Source organism: Culex pipiens, chromosome 2 (genome assembly GCF_016801865.2).
Source record: "Culex pipiens pallens isolate TS chromosome 2, TS_CPP_V2, whole genome shotgun sequence".
In the NCBI taxonomy this organism is placed as follows: Eukaryota; Metazoa; Arthropoda; class Insecta; order Diptera; family Culicidae; genus Culex; species Culex pipiens.
Genome location: NC_068938.1, coordinates 52,954,635 through 52,974,948, shown reverse-complemented (window position 1 = coordinate 52,974,948; position 20,314 = coordinate 52,954,635). Strand labels below are relative to the sequence as shown.

The following is a 20,314-nucleotide window of genomic DNA, read 5'->3' as shown; positions in this document are numbered from 1 at the left end:
TTGAATTTGCAATCAAAACGTACTTAAGTGAAATTTTGATAAAGTGCACCGTTTTCGAGTTGAAGCCATTTTGGGTAACTTTTTGAAATTAGTCACAGTTATTCATTTTTAAAAAATAGTGCCCATGTTTGCCAACCTTTGATTATTTTTTTTGAAAAGCTAAGAAAATTCTCTTTATTTTGCTTTATTGAACTTTGTTGATACGACCCTTAGTTCCTGAGATATTGCCATGCAAAAAATTAAAAACAGGAAAATCGATGTTTTCCAAGTCTCACCCAAACAACCCAACATTTTTTAATGTCGATATCTCAGCAACTAATGGTCCGATTTTCAATGTTAAAACATGAAAAAAATATTTTTAATTTTTTAAATCAGGACTAAAATTTTAAAATGGCTAAATATTCAATATTACGATTTTTTGAAATGTTAGTCTTGATTTAAAAACAATGAAAATATTGTTTTGGAAAAGATTGGGAAATTTCAGAAATGTTTCATGTTTTAACATTATAAATCGGATCATTAATTGCTGAGATATCGACATTAGAAAATGGTGGGTTTTTTGAGTGAGACTTAGAAAACATCAATTTTCCTGTTTTTAAATCTTTGCATGGCAATATCTCAGCAACTAAGGGTCGTATCAACAAAGTTCAAAAATGCAAAATATAGAAAATTTTCTCAACTTTTCAAAAATATTTTTTTCAAAGTTGTGGAAGTATGGGCACTCATTTTTAAAAATGAATAACTGTGACTATTTTTAAAAAAAAGTTACCTAAAAATTGCTATAACTTGAAAACGGTGCACTTTATCAAAATTTCACTATAAAGTACTTTTTGATTGCAAATTCGATTTTACATCAAAAAATGAAATTGAAAATTTTTACGACCAATATTTTGATATTTTGAAAAAAATCAGCATTGATTCAAAAGTTCATAACTCGGTCAAATATTTTTTGCACATTCTGGAAATATCTGAAAAGTTGGCATTTGATGTCTTTCAAAACATATAAAAAATAAAAGAATAATAATATTGTTTTTTTTTTGAAATCAAGTTATGTGAGAAATTTAAAATCACAAAAATTTTCCACCGTGTATCTTTTTTTTTTCATTGTAGTCCTTATTCATACCTACAACTTTGCCGAAGACATCAAATCGATAAAAAAAATCCTTCAAAAGATACAGATTTTTGAATTTTTATACATCATTTTTGTATGGCCAGCTGCCAAATTTGTATGGAAAATTATATGGACAAACTAATGATGCAAAATGGCTTCTTTGGTCATACCGAAGGCACCAAAAAAGTTTCGGCCGGATTAAAAAATACAAAAATTAAAATTAACAAAAAAAAAATACCGATTTAGTAGAGAGTTGCTCAGAGGCTAATTTTGCTAGAAATTTTTACATCTGTAACGTTGTATTTAATGTTTGAAATCTATGTCTCTTTACACGTTCCAAAGACAAGAGGGAGCAAAAATTGAAAAAAATGTTAAAATTTAAATTTCAAGCTATGTTTTCATAAATTGAATGAAAAAAGTGTTGTGAAATTGTATTATTGCTATTTATTAGTCTAGTTGATATGCACCAGCCCAAACATGCTTAATATGATCATGAGACACAGTAAAATGCATTTCAGATATTATTTTGAATGATAATGAAAAATATTTGCAACGACTTCTAAAACATGTGGTGATGGATTCTAAAACGCTGGAGAGCAGTTTTCCAATTGATTGTTTCGAATTTCATGGCATTTCACGGTATTGACCAAATTGCGACCCGAAAAACACTTCTCAATATACAGATTTTTGTACGTTCACATGCCCATTTTGTATGACCAACACACAAAATTGGATGGAGCCTTTTCTGGAAAAACAAATGATGCAAAATGGCTTCTTTTGACATACAGAATGCGTGGAAAAAGTTTCATCCAAATAAAAAAATAAAAAAAATATAAATCTAAAAAAAATGTCATTTTTCGCCAACTAACACAATGCACCCCTCACCCCTCTTTGATTTGCGCGAAAATTTGTCCTAAGAAATATTTAATTTTTAATTTTTGAACATTCGAATAAAAATGTTTTTCAATAATTTTCAGCCTGAAATTGAGATGATTTGGAAATTTGGATTCGTGGAAACTTTAATGTAAAATTGGACGACTGATTTGATGGCGTACTAAAAATTCCGCCATTTGGTATTTTTTGTAACTAAACTGTAGAAAATTAAGGGGCATGTCATAAGATGAAAAATTTAATGTAATTTTCGAATCTAATAACCCAGAAGGGAATTTTTTTCATGTAGAAGAATGGTTTTCATTTTAAAATTGCGTGTTTTTTGTAACATTGCAAGGTTTTGATTATAAAGTGTAAAAAACATTGATTTTAACTCATTTAAAATCATTCAAAAGAAATGCCTTAGTTTTTCACAGTTCTTTTAGGTTTATTCCCACTGAAACTTTTATCATTCAACTTCTTGCTTTCCGGTCGTTGAAAGCTCTCCGAAAGTTCTGCTCGTGATCAACTGTGGCAGCAGCATATCTTATCGCTCTAATACATCATGCGTCTCCATCAAATGAAACGAGTCGGGGTGATTGTGATATTTTCAAATAACAACTCAACTAACTTTGCTCGTGTTCGTTTATTTCACATTGTTTTCAGGAAGAAGAGATTACACAGTTTGTTTTAACACAGAAACGTTTCGACATGCGTTGAGTATATAAATAAAATAGCTTTAGTTAGTGCATTAATCCGTTAAGTGACGACATTCTCTGGTGGACACGTCTTTTGAATCGGAGTGGTTATTTGTTCGTTAGTCTAACAAAAGAGTGTGATTTAGTTTTCATCTTCGCCGCCTTCGGCGTCTTCTTCGTGCGTTGAGATAGCATTACTGGGGGTGGGCAACAGCTGGTCGACTTCCTCGAGAATTTCCTCGTCGGAGACCAGGATGAGCTCGATGGGACCGTTTGGCGGTATGAGGATTGAGTGTTCAAGCAGGACGCTGTCGACGGAGTCTGGCGTTTCTTGGGGTTCGACGGGTTGCTCTTGTGGCTCTACGGAGGTTGCGGTGGTGGAATTGGCTTGATCTTGCTGATCAGCGTTGCTGCCGCCGTATCGTCTGTGAAGAAGGTCGAGTTGGGTTGTTAGTCGTGAGCCTCGCTTGAGTGAGCGATTCATTTGGTCCAGCAGTGACTGGCTGTGACCTTCGAGCTGTTGAAGTCGTTCGGAACGGCTCTGAGTGTAGTTACGTTCGCGGTCGGTTAGGAGGGCTAGGTCTTCCGGTGGGATTTCTGAAGGGCGTGGGCTTGTGGGTTGGGTTTCTGAGGAACTTCCTGGGACCGGGGACTCCGACTGTCGTGCAATGAATCCGTTGTGGATTCCGTCAATTTGAGCGGATATTTCGCTGCCACGAGTTACGGTACGGGACAGTTTGTGACGGAACTCGCGAGCTTCTCGTTCTAGACGTTCGAGTCGATCGGCTCTTCGTTGCATCGCGTCTTGTTCGTTGGAGGTCAACACCTGGGAGGATGGACCTGCTTCTGCTGAATCTGTTTCTGAAATAGTATTGTCGTTTGAGGTATTTGGGCTGCTTGAGTAGTTGTCTAGTTTAGAGTTCAGTTCGGCCATTCGCTTCAACCTTGCTTCTCGTTTCATGTTGAACAACTCCTCGCTGGTCAGTTCAGGTTCTTTAACTGGCGTCGACTCACGTTGTTCGATCTTCTCAATCTCCGAACACTCCGAATCATCTGGCAGATCCTCATCCGAGTCGTCCTCATCTTCCTCCTCGTTCGTGTCCTGTACAAGTCCGGCCAATCTCAGGAACATCTCTTCAGCCGTTTCCGGACCACCTCTCTTCTTCTTTCTTCCCTTTTTGGCTTTCTTCTTTACCCCGCAGGCAATCTCATCCTCCGGAAAGATCGGCAAATCCTCAATCTTCTCGTTGCAGAACTGATTCGCCCTCTCAACGTTGCCCAACGACTTCATGTCGGACTCGCTGTGACACTTTCGCATCTCCAACATTTCCGCAACCTGCAACAGCAACACATTCCCCAGCGAGGCACTCCGGCGGAACTCAACCAGGCTGCTGCAACCCTTCCTTCCCAGCTTCTTCTTGAACTCCAGCTGACCTCCTCCTACCCCATCGTCCTCATCGTCCGTCGTGGGCTGTTCATCGCTGTACCCACTCTCACCGGACGCGTTCAGCGAGTCCTGCTGCTTCCGGGCGGCAAAATCGGCCTTCAGCTGGCGCCACTGGTCCTCGGACTCGGTGTGCTTGGCCCGTGCCGCGGACCACTTCAGCCGGCAGTACTCGAGCTCCTCCTTCAGCTCGCCCAACAGCCGGCGCTTCTGCTGCAGATGGTAGCGCAGGATCTGCTCCTGGGTGTGCAGTTGACGGTGTTGGCGCTGACGAGGGGGAAAACACTTTAAAATCAAACGAATCAAACGAATGTTAAGGTGAAACGAACCTGCATCTTGCCAACCAGGTGCCACGTCTTGGTCAACTCCAGGCTCACCACGCTGAGGCGTTTCTCCTGCGATTCCAGCCGGCGCTCGAGGTGGGTATTTAGCGTCTTCAGGCGGTTCGTTTCCTTCTTGAGCGATTTCTTCTCCAGAATGAGGTCCTGTGCGCAATAGAACGAAAGCATTGCTGCAATTTCTTGGTATTTTGGTGAACTCAAGGATGATATCTTACCTTAAGTTTTAGATACGTCTTGCTAACGCTGACCACCAGCTTCGGCCCATTCTTCGTCTGTTCCGTCTTGAGACATTCTTCTGATTCACCATTTTCCTACAAATTAGACGTGGGTGGAAGTGAAACACAACCATGAATAAATTCAAACCCATTTCACAATGAACCATCATCCCCTCACTCAACTCACCACAAACGGCACCTGCTCGGCCCGCTCCTGGTGATTCACCAGCTCGATTAACACCCGCCAAACCTTGGGCAGCTTGTCGGCAATCTGTTCCGGTGACGCCTTCTGAACCTCGTTCAGCATTTCCTCATCCCCCAAAGCAATCCCCCCGCTCTCCTCCTCCTGGTCCACTTCGGCCACCAGGTCGTACAACGCGCGGGGCAAAAACGCGCCCAAATCAAACGTTTCCGCCTCCTGTTTGGTCATCTCAATCAGCAGGTCACGATTCTCGGCCAGCACCTCGGCCAGCTTGTCCAGCCGGACGCTGCTGGTGGCCTGCTTTTGGCTCATGCCGAGCAAAAACTTGGAGATGAACCGGTTCACCACGGTCATCTCGGACTGCAGTTGCCGCGCTTGGGCTTCGGATTGACTGAGTTGTTCCTTGGTGGCAAACAGCTCGGTTTTGGACGCTTCCAGGTCGGTTTGCAGCGAAGCGACGTGTGATTCGAGATTTTTGTTTCTGTTTGTGAGCGGGGAGGGGGAGAAAATGAAAAGAAAACACGGTTAGTTGACGATGGTAATTGACTATTTTTGGACCGCTTTGTCATAATTATTTATCATCACATGTCTGCGGCAGCGCTGATGCGGTGATTTATTGCAAAAACACGTGAGATGAAAAAAAAAAATGCATCAAGAATTTGTTGTGTGAGAAGAAGAAATCTACAAAAAAAGAAAGAATTTTACAATTTTTCATCAAGCCTTATATTGAAAAAAATATAAAGCGATGAGAATGAAACCTCAAAAAATACTCGAAATCAATTGTAATCTTGATGGTTATGATGAGCAAAATAAAAAAAAAATTACTAAAAATCATCACATCAATTTTGCAAATTTTCTTAAAACGTATTTTTTAATGTGCTTTAAAAGATTTAAAAATGTAACTTAATTTTATGTGAATTTCATGGTTTCATGATTGCAGTATTGAAAATGTACTTAATATTTTTTCATATTTTTTAAAAGTAATATTTGCCATCGAACAGTGCTTTACATGTTATTTGCAAAAGATGTCACCATTAACAAATTATAGCTATTAAAAGGTTTTCATATAAATATTAGTAAATTTAAGATTTTTTTTTAAAATTGAAGAGTATGTAGGCCCTTTTTTAAAAATATTTTTTGGATTTAGCTGAGAATATTCTATACATTCTTCATTTTTGAACTTCAAATCGAGAAAATCCCAAAGATAGCTAAGAAACTAAAAATCAGCTTCTATAATGATTTTCAAAAATCCTCATCAACTTTTTTTAATCCAAACTTTTGCTAAGCTCCTGGGTGCTGAAAAGACAGAATGCGTAACGTGATTTTCGAATGCTCCCCACTACTCCTCACTAATACAACTGCACTACAGCTGTAAACATAAACAAAGTAGAAGGCTATGTTCAAGCTCAAGCGTGACATTTTTTTTGCTGCTGAAGTGACATGTTTTGAAACATTTTGGATCTGTTGATGTTAGACTTTTCGCTGACAAAATTAAGTACTTCGCTCGTGTTTTGTTGATAGACTAAACGATGGGCGGCCAAAAGAGGCCTTTTTTGTTTTCCACGTGACGAAAAATTGCGTCAGAAGTGGGTGGAATTTAGTGAATCGTTAGAGCATCTAAATGGCACTTTTGAATGTTTCAAAAGTTCGACGCCATCAACTTTTTTTTATTTCTGACAAATAAATTATTGATCGATTACAATACTTGCGATTTCTTGGGAGCATTTTGCGAACAGTTAATTGGTTCCGCTTTGACAGTTCTAAATTGAGGCCGCTTTGCGAACGACTATTCAGCACCCAGCTAAGCTCCAACGATGCCTTTTTATGTGTGCAAATATATAAATATATAAATGTAAGAATTACAGTTTTTGTGAGTTTTATCTTTCTTTTAAATATCAAGGACCATCGAGTAGTTTTGTAAAATTTCGAAATTTTTTCGCTATTTTTAAAATTTTTATTTTTTTATTTGGGGTTGGTCATACAAAATTAGTATTTAAATGTAAGAAATTCAATATCTTGAGAAAGGATTTTCTGATCGATTTTGTGTCTTCGGCAAAGTTGTAGGTTATGATTAGGACTTAAAAAAAGAGAAGAAAAACTGATTTTTTATTTGACTTTAAAATTTCTCTTTAAAATTTTAAAATTCTCAAATTACGTGTTTTTTTTTAATTTTCGATTCTTTCATATGTTCAAGAGGACTTGGTACATAATCTGGTTTAGAAAATATAATTTTCTGTTTTCTTAACAAAATAAAAAATATATTAATTATTATTTTAAGTATTTTTTTATAGCAAAATTGATTTTGCAATCAAAAAGTACTGAACATTTTGTTTTTTTTTTTATTTATTTTTTTGCAAAAATGTACCGTTTTCAGGTTACAGCTTTTTAATGGTATAAATTTTCAATTTCTCTCCTTTTTTTTCATTTTCAATTTTAGTATTTTGATTTTTTTTTTAATTTTAAAAACTGAAATTTCTTATAATTTTCTCTCTGGAACTTTGACAATCGGACAATAAGTTTCTGAGATGCAGCCTCACAAAGAATTCTAATAGAAGAAAATTGTGTTTAGTGTCACCTAATTTAACCTAATTTTAAATGATAAAAAATGAAACTTAAGTAAAATTTACTGATCAATTCTAATGTCTCAGAAATAAACCTGAAAGTATCTATAAATATGACCTGAAATCGATACAACTTAGCTAACAAAATGTTTAGTATCTATTTTTCGATTGCAAATTCGATTTTGCTTTATAAATTGATTTTAAATAATTTTAATGTCCAGGATTTCGATAATTTCCACACAGATTTTTCATAAAAACATTTTTTTAAACCAGATTTTACACCATCATAGTGCCGTGAAAAAAATTGACTAAACTTGAAATTTACATTGAAAAAACTTTTGAAACCGATTGTAAACTATTGAGAATGCATTGCAATTAAGCAAAAAAAAAATAATAATAAAAAATGTAATAATTGAAACAACATGCCAGAAATTCAACATTTCAATGAAAACCCTATTGGAATATGCATTTTATACCTGTTCAGTTGATATGCAATCATTAGTTTAAAAAAAATGTAAAATTTGCAGAAAAATACAAAAATGTCCGCGAAAAAAAATTGTTATTTCAATCATCCCAAACGTGCAAAACGCAGAGGAATACATTTTACATTGATTTCAGTGATTGTACATAACTTTTTTTATCTTTATTGAAAATCTTTTTTTTTGCCCCCTGATTTTTTGGCCCGACTTAAATAAACTCAAACAAAATTTGTACCGGCATAAAATTTATAAATAAACAAAATAAAATATTTTAAAATGTTAAATGAAAGCAGAATAGAAATTTTAATTCCTTTTATTAAATTATTTTTAAATTTCCAAATGAAAAAAAATTAAAATATTATTTTCCTAGGGTGTTTGTTGTATATTCAAAAAAAGTTACAAAAACATGAAATTTCAAAACAAATTTTGTTTACAGGAAAAATGTATCTCACTGAAATATTGCCCATTGCAGGGTGACCACTCAAATTCCATTTTCAAATTCCCGACTTTTTCCCGACTTTTTCCCGACTTTTTTCCAGACTTTTCCAGAATGTTCAAATAATAGGCATTTGTTATCTAAATAATGATTTCAAACAAAAACTTTCTATAAAAAAATCAATATAAACCACCGAAAAAAAAATTCTCAATGAATTTAAAAAAAAAATCCAAATAAAGGCATTTTTTGTAATTACAGAAATTAAACAACAAATAAAAAAACTTCAAAAATTTAATTTCATTATTATGATTCAGAGTAGAAACACAAACAATTAGTCTTTGAAAAAATAATCGAAAGTTCAACAATACTTAAAACTTCCATGTTATTTTTTAAATTGGCAAACGTATAGTTTTTGATACTTCGTTTCAACTGGAAATGACAAAAAGTTAAAGATAACTGAACTTAAAATCTCGATCCTATTTTTTTAAAACTTCATCATCATTTTAAATCAAAGAATGATTCAAATATAATTGGGTACTAAAGCCCTATGCCAATTTTTATGTACAACGGTAAAAAACACGATTAAAAACCTTTTCTGATCACTTTTTTTCATTTTCATGCAAAAAAAAAAATATTGAAAAGACAACATTTTTTCGATGGATCAACTATGGTCCCCTTGGAACAAGCTGTCAAGTAGGAGCTTTTCTGTCAAGAAGGACCGCGAGGTTAATTTTTCAAAATTGATTTAAAAATCCATTTTAAACTCTTTGTGGTCGTACAAAGGGTCATTGTACTCAGAAAAATAAGCTTTATCGCTGTAAACAATAATATCAGCAATCTAAGCTTCATTTTAGGACCCAATTACTGTTATTATTCATTTAAAGGATTTAGAAAAATGTCAAGGAATTCATAACAAAATGTTTTTGCCAAGTTCCCTTTTTAATTTTGTAATTTTTGATATTGAATTTTCTAATCAATGCAAATTTATCTAGTGGTCAGTATTTAACTGTTTGTTTCTTCAATTAAAATTCAGTTTGATATGATTGTATGTTTTCCCACTTTCTTTAAGCAAAATGTTTGATGAGACTATTTTTTAAACAATTTTATTGCAAAAAACTCAAAATTTCCTTGATTTTTTTTTGCAATTTCAAAATTTTCTTTATGTTTTAAAAACGTAATTTTTTTTTCAATTTTGGATTTTATGTGATAATTAAGTTTTCCGAAAACTGAAAATAAAGCTTTATTTATGGTAGGTAATTAACCCATACTCACAAAAAAATGTTCAAGGGTAACATTTGGGAAAAAAACATACTTTAAATTACTTAATGAATTTAGTTAAACAATTAATAATATTTACAAAAAAAAAAAATTGCCACATTCAATTTGGAATCTGTTTTCAAATATTCAATTTATTGACAAAATTAAATAGAATCTATCAGGATTTATTTTTATATTAGTTTTTCATTGACTTTACCTCTTGTTTAATGAACAAAAAATAATAGCGATCATTTGATTCATAAAAAAATATTATGAAAATCTGTGTCAAAGACCCCAATATTCATTAAGATTTTGAATGTCTTAAACAGCTTTTCAATACTCAAATATTTTGAAATAGTCAAAAGAACTTTAAATTTAAAGAAAGTTACTAAAGCAGAAATGAGTGCCTTCAATTTTAAAATTGTTCAAAAGTTGAAAAATAATTTTCAAACAAGTATGCTCAGAATTCCCGACTTTTCCCAACTTTTTGACAAAAAAACACAAATTCCCGACTTTTTCCCAATTTTTTGCGGATTTTGGCGAATTCCCGACTTTTTCCCGACGTTCCCGATTTCCCGACTTGAGTGGCCACCCTGCCATTGGAAATGAAAATTAAATTTCTTTTTTTTACAATGATAAAGGTTCCAACATTATTTCAAGCTTGCTCTATTTTATGAAAAATAAGGGCACTGCTAATTTTATTTCAAGTTTTTCCTCATCCTTCAAAAAAGGAAAAATAAATCGATAAAAATTTATATTTTTAGTTAAAATACCTGTATAATCACTTGTTATTTATTTGAGATGTATTGAATTACGTTTTTCATTCAAATCGAGCACTTTAAGAATTTCTACAAATTTTAAATTTTGGGAACACGCATCAAAAATAGACGCCACATAAAAAAACTATATTTTCATGATTTTATTGGCATTTTGAAAAGAAAAAAAAAGTTGCATGACTTTTACACGGTATAAAATAAATTGTGATACAAAAAATCTAACGATTTAATTTTCCTCAAAAGTCATGAATCATAATTTCTAGCTCATTCACCTCATAAAATTTAAACGACTCGTTTATTTTAAGAACACCACAATCCAGAACAATCTTGACAAACAACGTGTTCTGCCTCACTTTCGTTTAATTTAAACGTCGTTATTAAGTTTCCGTTTCAAAGACCGACAACACTCGACAACACAATTAATCAAACGAACCAGAACCACAACACGGGCCTTGCTTTTAAGGTACTCACTTTTCCTGCTCGGCTTCGAGGTCATTCTTGCGCAGCTCCAGCTGCCTCAGCAGATTGTCCCGCTCCATCCGGGAGACGCGTTCCCGCTCCTCGTACAGCTCGCGCAGACTGCGGATGTTGGCCATTTGTCGTTCGTACTGGCGGCGCAGATCCGAGGACATAATCTGCATCTCACGCTCCGCCAGCGAGTCCTCGATCTGGCGCAGTTTCGCCTTAAGCTGGGTGGGAGGGGGGGGGGGGAAGAAAGAAACGGGTTTTTAGTGCAGAACGCAAAAGACTGTGAAAGGAGGGGGGATCTTCGATTTTTTGAATTAATTCAATGTAAATTCAAATTTAGAGTGGATTTTACAAAATCACTCAAATTGTACTGAAATTATTCTCAAATACTTATTTTGTAAACCAAAAATTCAAGCATTTACCCTACCGTTTACCCGGTAAAATGTAAATATGGGCAAACAACTGAACAACAAAACTACACTGCCAACGACTGAAAGACTGCGAAAAGCGGAGTAAAAAGTCGGAAAATGAGCGCGCGCACGCGGGAAAAAAGGAAACTTTGTTGATTGTAAAGATTTCATTTGTCGACGTTTGCTTCCTGGATGTTTCTTTTTTGCCCTGGTCTGCCTGCGGAATCGTGATGCAGATTCCGTAAGCGGAAAAAAAGAAAGTGAAATGTGCCCTGAATAAATAGTCACAGAAAATGACTAACCGGGTGCAGATCTGATTGTTTGTATTGCATTCAGTTTACATCAATGTTCAGTAATTTGACTTCAAGATTTTTGATTCATGGTTCACTAATCAAAATGAATAGAAACTATTTTTTTAATTAGCTTAAGCATGATTATTGTACTTGTTGCTAGTGTTTTAGAAATATTATTTTCTTTTGCTAACTTTGGTCTTATTTTTAACTACTTTTCATGTCAAAATAAGGCTATTTCTTAAAAAAAAATTAAAGCTCATAACTAGGGTTGGTGAATTTTTATGATCTCGCGGACAGCGTAATATTTTTGAAATTTGAAGATTTCCTTGAAATACCGTGCAATAAAAACATAATAAAAATTTCATCTATAAAGACTTTTAAATTCATTTAATCAGTTTTCAGTTGAAAAGCGCGATGTGAATAATTTGATGAATTGCTAGCAAAACACACATCAACATAAAATTGTTCCAAAATTAAATGATAAGTGAATGCTGTGAATACTTAAATGATGTTAACAAAAATCATTCAAAGTAAAAAAAAATATTCTCAGAATCATCAAGTTATCACGAGGATGATATCATCAATCATTTGATTGCGGTTATTCTCAAAGTTAATTTTTATTAACAAATTTTGGCTTTTTCAAACAAAGCTTTTTAAAATTGAACAAGTATATTTTAAATTTTTTTTGAAGGATTACACAGATTTCTTTAAATTGAATTGTTTTTTTTTATAAATAAAAAGCAGTGGAAACATTTTCCTTCTCTGAGTCAATATATCGTTGACCGGAGGAGCAAGCAATCAGAATATAATAATTGAATTTCATTAGACTAGAGATAACTTTTGAGAAAATAGATTGTGGTTGAGAAAATCAATAATAGTTTATTACTTTTTCTTAGGAAACTAACTTAACTGAATAATATTTTTATTTTATTGAAAGAAATTAATAGATTCAAGCTTGGATTATTAAAGATTAAATGAATAGTATTTTTGATTTTGTAAAACACCATTTAATAACATTTTGAAGTTTTTCTGAGTCCTGTTTGATTTTCACGATATTTGATTATTTGGGGTGACTTTTTTTATTTTGAAGATTTCGTTACAGATTAAATGATTTTTGCCTATTGATTTTAAATTTAGTTTTTAAATAGTGAGATGAAAATATAAAAATAAATTCTTGCTGAGCAGAATGTCGCCGAAAAATTAAGTTATTTTAATCATTTTGGCTGGAAAAGATTTTATATGAAATTCAATAAAATGTAAAAAGATTAAATAGAAGTAAATCAGCAAAAACATTTATGCTATATTAGTCGAATATTATAAAAGCAGTATAATAAATGAATAAACACGACCTACATTTCGTTTCAAAATATGTATTGAGCCCATCAATAAACCACGTGAAAACTTTTTTTTTAATTAGATTTTTTTTTATTGTATCACGTTCACATTTGGTGAATTATTTTTAATGTTTAATGAAGCATTTTTCACTTTCCACGAAATTTCCGTGAAATTTGGTGTTTTGAAATTAGGGTCCCCGTAAAATTTGCAATTTTTGAGCGTGAAAAATCACTAAGCCTAATGATCGCCTTAGTTAATTAAAAATAAATATGTGACCGAACTCAGTGTAACTAAATAGATGACGCCTTCTATCATGACAGGAGTGTGCAAATGCATGTTAGTTAATTTAAAAAAAAAGTTCAACATGTTAAATGGTAATTCGGCTTATTAAGCGAGCACTTAGGTTTGGTAAATTAAAAAAATCCATGTTGCATTTACCATTGTTTCAATAAATGGTTAATCGATTATATCAAAGAAAAAAAATTGTGCCGGGAGTCACTACTACTAACAATTTAGTTAGACAAAATAATTTTTATAACTCAATAATTATTGAGGAAGCGTTCTTTTATTACGTAACGCAATTGATAATTTGATAATTTTTAAAATGTGTATGGAAATTTTGTTACAAGGGGGGAAGGAAGTCCAAAAATCTTTTTTTTTTTGCGTTACGTTATAAAAGAATGCTCCCTTAGTTGAGGTAAGGGTTGCTGCAAGGTTGCCAGACAATTCTGGGTATGCCGATTTTTCAAGTCTTGACAGGTAAATCATAATTTATGCTCATGCAATAACTGTACCAGATTTATAGTTTTTAGCCGATTTGAACTGGTTTTGAAATGGTTTTTAGATTATGTTTTTAAAAGTTTAATATTTCTAATCTTATCTAATTTCTAATCTAAGTAATTTGAAGGGGCACATCAATAAGAGCTTTTTGCACCGAGCGTTTTTTACACACACTTTTGTATTTAGAAAACTACGGGAACTATCAATATCATTTTGGATTCATTTCCTATAAAATACTGTAAACAAAATCAGTTAGACCGTTACAAATATATTTCAAAGATTATAATACAAAAAAAAACATTGTTGTATTTATCAAGCGTTTCCTTTACGGGTCTATTTTTGCTGCCAGATTTTGTTATCGACAATTAGTCTGATTTTTTTTTTAATTTGCCTGCTAACCCTGGTTGAGGTCCTGAACAATCCCTCACAATTTGAGGAATATTGTTTAGATCGGGACCCGTGGTGCAGGGGTAAGCGTGGTTGCCTCTCACCCAGTCGGCCTGGGTTTGATCCCAAAAGGTCCTGGTGGCATTTTTCGAGACGAGATATGTTTGATCACACCTTCCGTCGGACGGGGAAGTAAATGTTGGCCCCAGTCTAACCTAGAGGTTAGGTCGATAACTCAGCCCAGGTGTAGGAGTCGTCTCCCTGGGTCCTGTCTCGGTGGAGTCGCTGGTAGGCAGTTGGACTCACAATCCAAAGGTCGTCAGTTCGAATCCCGGGGTGGATGGAAGCTAAAGTGTAAAAAGAGGTTTGCAATTGCCTCAACAATCAAGCCTTCGGACACCTAGTTTCGAGTAGGAATCTCGCAATCGAGAACGCCAAGGCAATGCTGTAGAGCGAACAATTTAGATTTAGATTTTTTGTTTTATTCCTTACTTTGCGCAAAGCGATTTGTATAGAAATTACTATGGAAAGACGCAGTTGTTTTTTTAATTTGATAAAAAACACGTTTCCCGTTATTAAGATTCTCTTAAGTTTTCACTATGAAAGTTTGTTGCTTAGTTTCTTAAAAGAAGAATCTGCGTGCCAGTCTGAGTTTGATTTTAGCGAAAAAAGCACAAATATTTTTGTCAAATTAATCGTGCTACAGACATACAGAAAAAAACTTGTTTTTGCTCAACCCTCAAAAAATCTGTCAATAAATTTCAAAACAACTGCTTCTGCACTTGACCACGTTGTCATTTAACGCCGCTTTCCAAAAAATACACTTAAATCACATCCAATTAAAATACCGAATCACGTGCTGCTGTCTGCCCAACCAGTCAGCATGTGCCAAACAACGTGTTCCCCACAAAGTTCAAGTGCACTATTCCGTGTGTTGTCTCTTCCCTTAAACTCCCCACTTCACCCGCGGTTTTTCTTGGCACCAGCTCCGTAAACATGACCGTCACCACTAATATTTACACCTGTCTCCTACCGAGCCACTTACCTTCTCCACCTGATCCTCCCGTATGTTGATAATCTCCTTTCCCGCCTTGATAACGTCTTTCAGCCCCTTGATCTGCGTCTTCAGCTGACTGATGTCCGTCTGCATGGACAGCACTTCGGCGTTTGCGAGCTGCAGGTGAAACTGCGCATCGGCAAGATCCGCCTGCTGCTTCCGGAACTCCCGGTTACGTTCGTCACGAGCCGCTTGCTCCTCCTCGGACGGCGTCTGGAGCGCTTGAATTTGGCCGCGCAACTGATCGACGGTGGACTGTAGCGAGAGCAGTTCGCCGTTCGCCTGCTGAAGCTGTAGCTGTGACTCAGCCAAGTCTTTCTTCACCGTGAGCCGTGCGTCGGTGTTGGTGTCGCTTTGTTCTGCTTCCGCTTCGGCAGCTGTTTCGACGATCGTTAGCGTCGTTTGCTCCGCAAACGGTTCCGATGACCCCGCTTCTTTGCTTTGGATGTAGCGAATCAACGCGCGATTCTTGCTTCGTTCTTCGGTCAAGCTCGCACGCAGCTGTTCCATCTCTTGCTTGATGTCCGCCATTTTGGCTTGCCGCAGGCCACGATTTCTGGCCAGTTCCTCGCGGAATTCGGCCAGTTCCGTGCATCTTTCGACGCTTCCATCGCAGCACGATTCGAACTCGTCCGGATCTTCCGTAGAGGCATCGTGTTCGACCGTTGGGAGCGATTCTTCCGACGCTGCTGCTGTCGCTGTTTCCTTCTCGATTATTGCACAACTTTTATTCACTAGCGGATCGCTAGTTGGCTGAACAGTTCTCTGGAAAAACGCAATTTTCAGAGTTTTGATTTTTTTTATTTGTGTAAAAGTTATGCACACGATTTTTAGTGAGAAATTTTGAACTGTTGCATGTATTCATAAAATATGAGGTAACTTATTTGAAATATTGTTTAAATAATAACTGAAATTATCAAACGATGAATTTAAATAATCATTTTCAAAAGAATCTCGTAAGCGTGAGGTGAGGACTGTTTTGCACAAAAATTACTATGTTTCTTGCCTTTAATAAAAAAAATCTTTTTTATTATTTACATTCATACTCCAGATGATTGGTATAACTGACTCGTTCATAATTTATTTGAATTAAGTTTTGCTATTTGTGGTTCTTTAATTTAATTAAGTATTGCATACATAAAACAAAGCAAAAAAAAAAGCATGAGCAATGTAAAAATTGGTAATCGTTCATTCAAAGTAAGTTCAATTTTGAAACATTTGCAAACATATCGAATTGTTTGGTCATATAATATACTTTCATTACTGAAAATTTTATTTTTCTTTCAAAAATGATTGAATCATCGTTTGCAGTAATGCTCGGTTTTATTAAGAAATATTATTCAAATAAATTGTGCTGCTCACAATATTTTGATTTGTTTTGTTAATTTGAGGAACTTATTTTTTTCTAAATACTAAAATTCTATTGTTTTGTGTTTTTTGTTTTTCTTTTTTATTTGATTGTTTATGCTTGAATCACATCCTCTGCAGAGTACCTTTTCTTTATATTATTTTTTTTTAAATGTTTTTTGACGATTTTTTGGTTTGAAAAACTATTTTTAAATATGATTTCGATAGAAATTGAAATGAATTTTTTTGTTAAACTTAGTGCAGATTGTTTAAAAAATTCTAGCAAATAATGAAACTTTAATACATGTACCTGCCAAAATCGGCTCTTTTAAAACAATTTTAAAACATTGTCAAAGTTATATAAAATATTTGAAATTATCTTCCTTCATAATACCAACAATTTAGTATTTAAAAATTTTGCTCCCCATTGCTTTTCAAAAATTATGTTTTGTATCAGTTTTTACTCTGCCTAGTGTCTTAAAGAAAAATCTTTATTTTGGTTTATTACTTTTGGGAATCGTTTTTTATAATATTTTGAGTTTTATTGCCAATTGGGTTATTGAGATATTTTTTTTAGGATTTTTTTATGCTTTTAAAATATCGATTAAGAGGAAAACTCTTATCACTTTTTGAAAAAGGTGTAAATTCGAGAGTTTAAGTAATTTTTAATAGATTTTTTTCGAGACTCGAACCATCATTGGTGTATTTGAAAAGACTTGATCAATCACGTTTAGATTAAAAGTAAATGTATCAAAACAAATCTTAGAAATGCTGGAAATAGAAATAGATGGAAATAGATCAACATTTTCTATAAAGCTGGAATTCAAATAACAAATTTGTATTTTAAAATGCATCTGCTATAAGGCGTTTTTCCAAAAAAAAATGTAATGGCAACTTTCTTGACTGTTTTTTGGCTTTCCTTCATCTTATTGTTTTTTAAAGCCTAGATTTTTTATTTTAGATATTTAGAACAAATGCAGATGATAACATTTAACTTATTTAATTTTTAAGTTAAAATTTTAATTTTAATTTATTTTAAATTTGTTTAAGCACTACATTTTTTTCAAAAGGTTATTGACAAAAAAATCTATGCAAACAAAAAAAAAGATTAATTTTGTAAAATCTATTAAAAAAATATTGCAGGCAATCAAGGCATTATTATTCAAATGGAACACGTTAAGGCATTAAAAAAATAGATTAAAAATTGTGATTTTTTTCTGGCTTAACTACTGCTTCATAAAAATAAACAATAATTAAAAATTGTGAATGTTAAAAAAGAACCACCACTTTAAAATCACCAATTATAAAAATACCCAATAAACTGAGGCAGAAACGGAAAAACACCGTATTTATGTTATCCAAAACAACAAAATAAGTTTAATGAATTAAGTTTTTCAATATTTTGCAAACCAGTTAATCAGTTCAAGCATGAATTTTGAAAATAATTGATTTGAGATAATGTCGAAAAACTGATTTTCTAGAACACTTTGAAATTAATGGACAGCTTAAATATATTTTTTTAATTTGTTCAAATATGTGTGAACGATTTTAACATCCTTTTTCGAATAAAATACATTAAGTTTTTTCATATTTTTTTTTTGTATTCGGAGCATTTAAAAAGTTCCTTTGGTCATAACAAAAATGTGCATAAATTTACACCCAAATTAAAAAAAAGCTAAACTAATCACTTTGCGTAACCCCAGAGAACTGCTCACCTCTTCCTCCTCCCCAACACTCTCCTTCCCCTTCACTTCGTCCTCCACCGGTCGCGACTCTTGCTCGCGAGCGTGGGTCGACTGAAAACTACCCATTTTACTTCCCCCTACAACTGCAAAACGTTAACTTTTCCGACTTTCGGGAAAATTAATTGCCACCCCAATTGGCCTCCGCTGCTGGCCACACTGGGCCTGACTAATATTTATTCGTTGCACTGCACTTTTCGGAAAAGTCAAGCACTGCTGCTGCTGCTGTCCGGAACGATTATTAAATCATTGCAAATAATATAAAGTTTTTCCTTCTCGCGGGAAATTTTTTCCTCGTTCGTTTCGAAATTACTGCGAAAAAAACTGACTGACTCAGAATGAAAAATCACGCGGCGCGTTTCGGGCGGGAGATCTTGTCGGGTTTGAGCAATCGAGACGACTGAGCTATTTTTGGCCCCCGTCGCCGCCACGTTCGTTGGAGTGTTTGACCGACAAAAACACCAAGCGTCGGCTTTGGGTTCGTTTGTCTTAGAAGCGGAGCGTCCACAAGTTACGCAGTGTAGATGTGTATTTATTTATTTTCATTTTTTGAATGGATTTCAAGGTTTCACCGACAGCAGACTCTACCCGAAACAAACATGGTTTATGGACGATCCCCTGCCTGTGTGTGAATGCGGATAAATGTGGACGTAGATGATGCCCAAGAACGCGTGCGCGTGCCACCTAAGACCTAACCCTTGACGAAGAAATTCTGCACGAGTGCGTTAGAGTATCATGTGACTCCATTTTGTTATGTGCAAATGCAATTTACTTGTACTTATTTGTTTTCGGAATTGCAAAAAATGTTGAATGGAACTCGTTGCTAAATTTGATCAGCACTCGTCGTATTTATTCAACTCGGTGAACCTCATTGGATAAATGTACGACGCTTGTAGCATAAAAGACTATTTTGATACTAATGCTAAAAAATTCAACTTTTCACCAACCATTTCAGTACTGAAAAGTAATACTTTTCAGCATTGGTATTGAAAGGTATTAATTTTCCAATCTGTTATTTTCGGTAGAGCGAGGAAGGCCATTTCGTCGTTCAAGAATGATGATACCGTTGTGATACTGTTGATTTATCTAGTCATTTTATAATAATAAAATGACCTACTCTTCATCGTATAAAATACTTTATTGATTCACTTTAAAAATTCAATGCAAAGTGTGTTTTTTTCAGAAATTGCTAAAACATTAGACAAATCATGATAATTCAGCATTGTTCGAATTTATTCAACTCGGTAAACCTTGTTGAAGAAATGGAAGATTCGTACTGATTTTTTGTGCTGCTTGTTGCATATACTACTATTATGCAATATGGGCAAAAGAAAATCATTTATTGCTCATCTGCCCATAATTGAAGATTCGGCTATTATGCCAAATTTAGTATTTCGAAAAACAGGTTTTTTTTGTTCATGCCCAAACCATCACCAAGGTAATATCAATGATGAATGGCATTTTAAGTTTGATTTTTTGCATCGGCAGCCAAAACTAAACAAAATTTTAGTGAAATTTAGAGCGTCCAATTTTCCCGGGTTTTGAATTTCCCGGGAAACTGGAAAAATATTTGCTGAATCCCTGGAATTCCCGGGATACCGGGATATTTTTGAAATAGTCATGAGATTTTTTTTACATTATATTTCTCTTATTTTTCAAGCTTAAGATCATAGCATTACTCAATACTACTTATCGGTAATAAATTACACTTCAATCTAAATAAGGTCAGCCGTTTTCAGTGAGCTGATGTTTTTTTTTTTGTTGTGCTTTGGATTTAAAATGAACCACAATTTTTAATCCAATTTTATTCAAATTAAATTAGTCTCTTATTTAAGATATTTTTCTCATTATTTATTTATTTTTCAATATGACATGACTAGAAAAGCTTGCAATATTTCTTTGAAAATAATTTAAAAAACAAAAAACGACAGCAAATAAAATTTTAGATAAGTTTAGAACATCATGTTTAACATAAGAGCAATTCTCTTAGAAATCGGTCTTTTTTCTTAAATTTTAATTTTTGTATTTTTTAATCCGACTGAAACTTTTTTGATGCCTTCGGTATGCCCAAAGAAGCCATTTTGCATCAATAGTTTGTCCATATA

The 20,314-nt window shown here is 34.1% G+C and overlaps 1 protein-coding gene across 1 annotated transcript; it reads right to left on the bottom strand.

Moving 5' to 3' along the window:
- Positions 1 to 2,612: 2,612 nt before the first annotated feature.
- LOC120428679 (restin homolog) lies at positions 2,613 to 18,608 on the bottom strand. Its single transcript, XM_039593735.2, has 7 exons — positions 18,183 to 18,608; positions 15,109 to 15,885; positions 10,862 to 11,079; positions 4,867 to 5,362; positions 4,680 to 4,775; positions 4,453 to 4,608; positions 2,613 to 4,390 (listed from the first exon to the last, which is right to left on the bottom strand). The coding sequence occupies exons 1-7, from the start codon at positions 18,276 to 18,278 to the stop codon at positions 2,822 to 2,824; spliced, it is 3,408 nt and encodes a 1,135-aa protein (XP_039449669.1). The 5' UTR covers positions 18,279 to 18,608; the 3' UTR covers positions 2,613 to 2,821.
- Positions 18,609 to 20,314: the final 1,706 nt, after the last annotated feature.

Excerpts from the sequence above, each read along its gene's own strand:
- LOC120428679 (XM_039593735.2), bottom strand. The coding sequence starts at position 18,278 with ATGGGTAGTTTTCAGTCGACCCACGCTCGCGAGCAAGAGTCGCGACCG. Across the intron at positions 4,776-4,866 it reads CCGAGCAGGTGCCGTTTGTG|GAAAATGGTGAATCAGAAGA; the intron begins GTGAGTTGAGTG and ends TCTAATTTGTAG. Across the intron at positions 4,609-4,679 it reads AGACGTATCTAAAACTTAAG|GACCTCATTCTGGAGAAGAA; the intron begins GTAAGATATCAT and ends TATTGCGCACAG.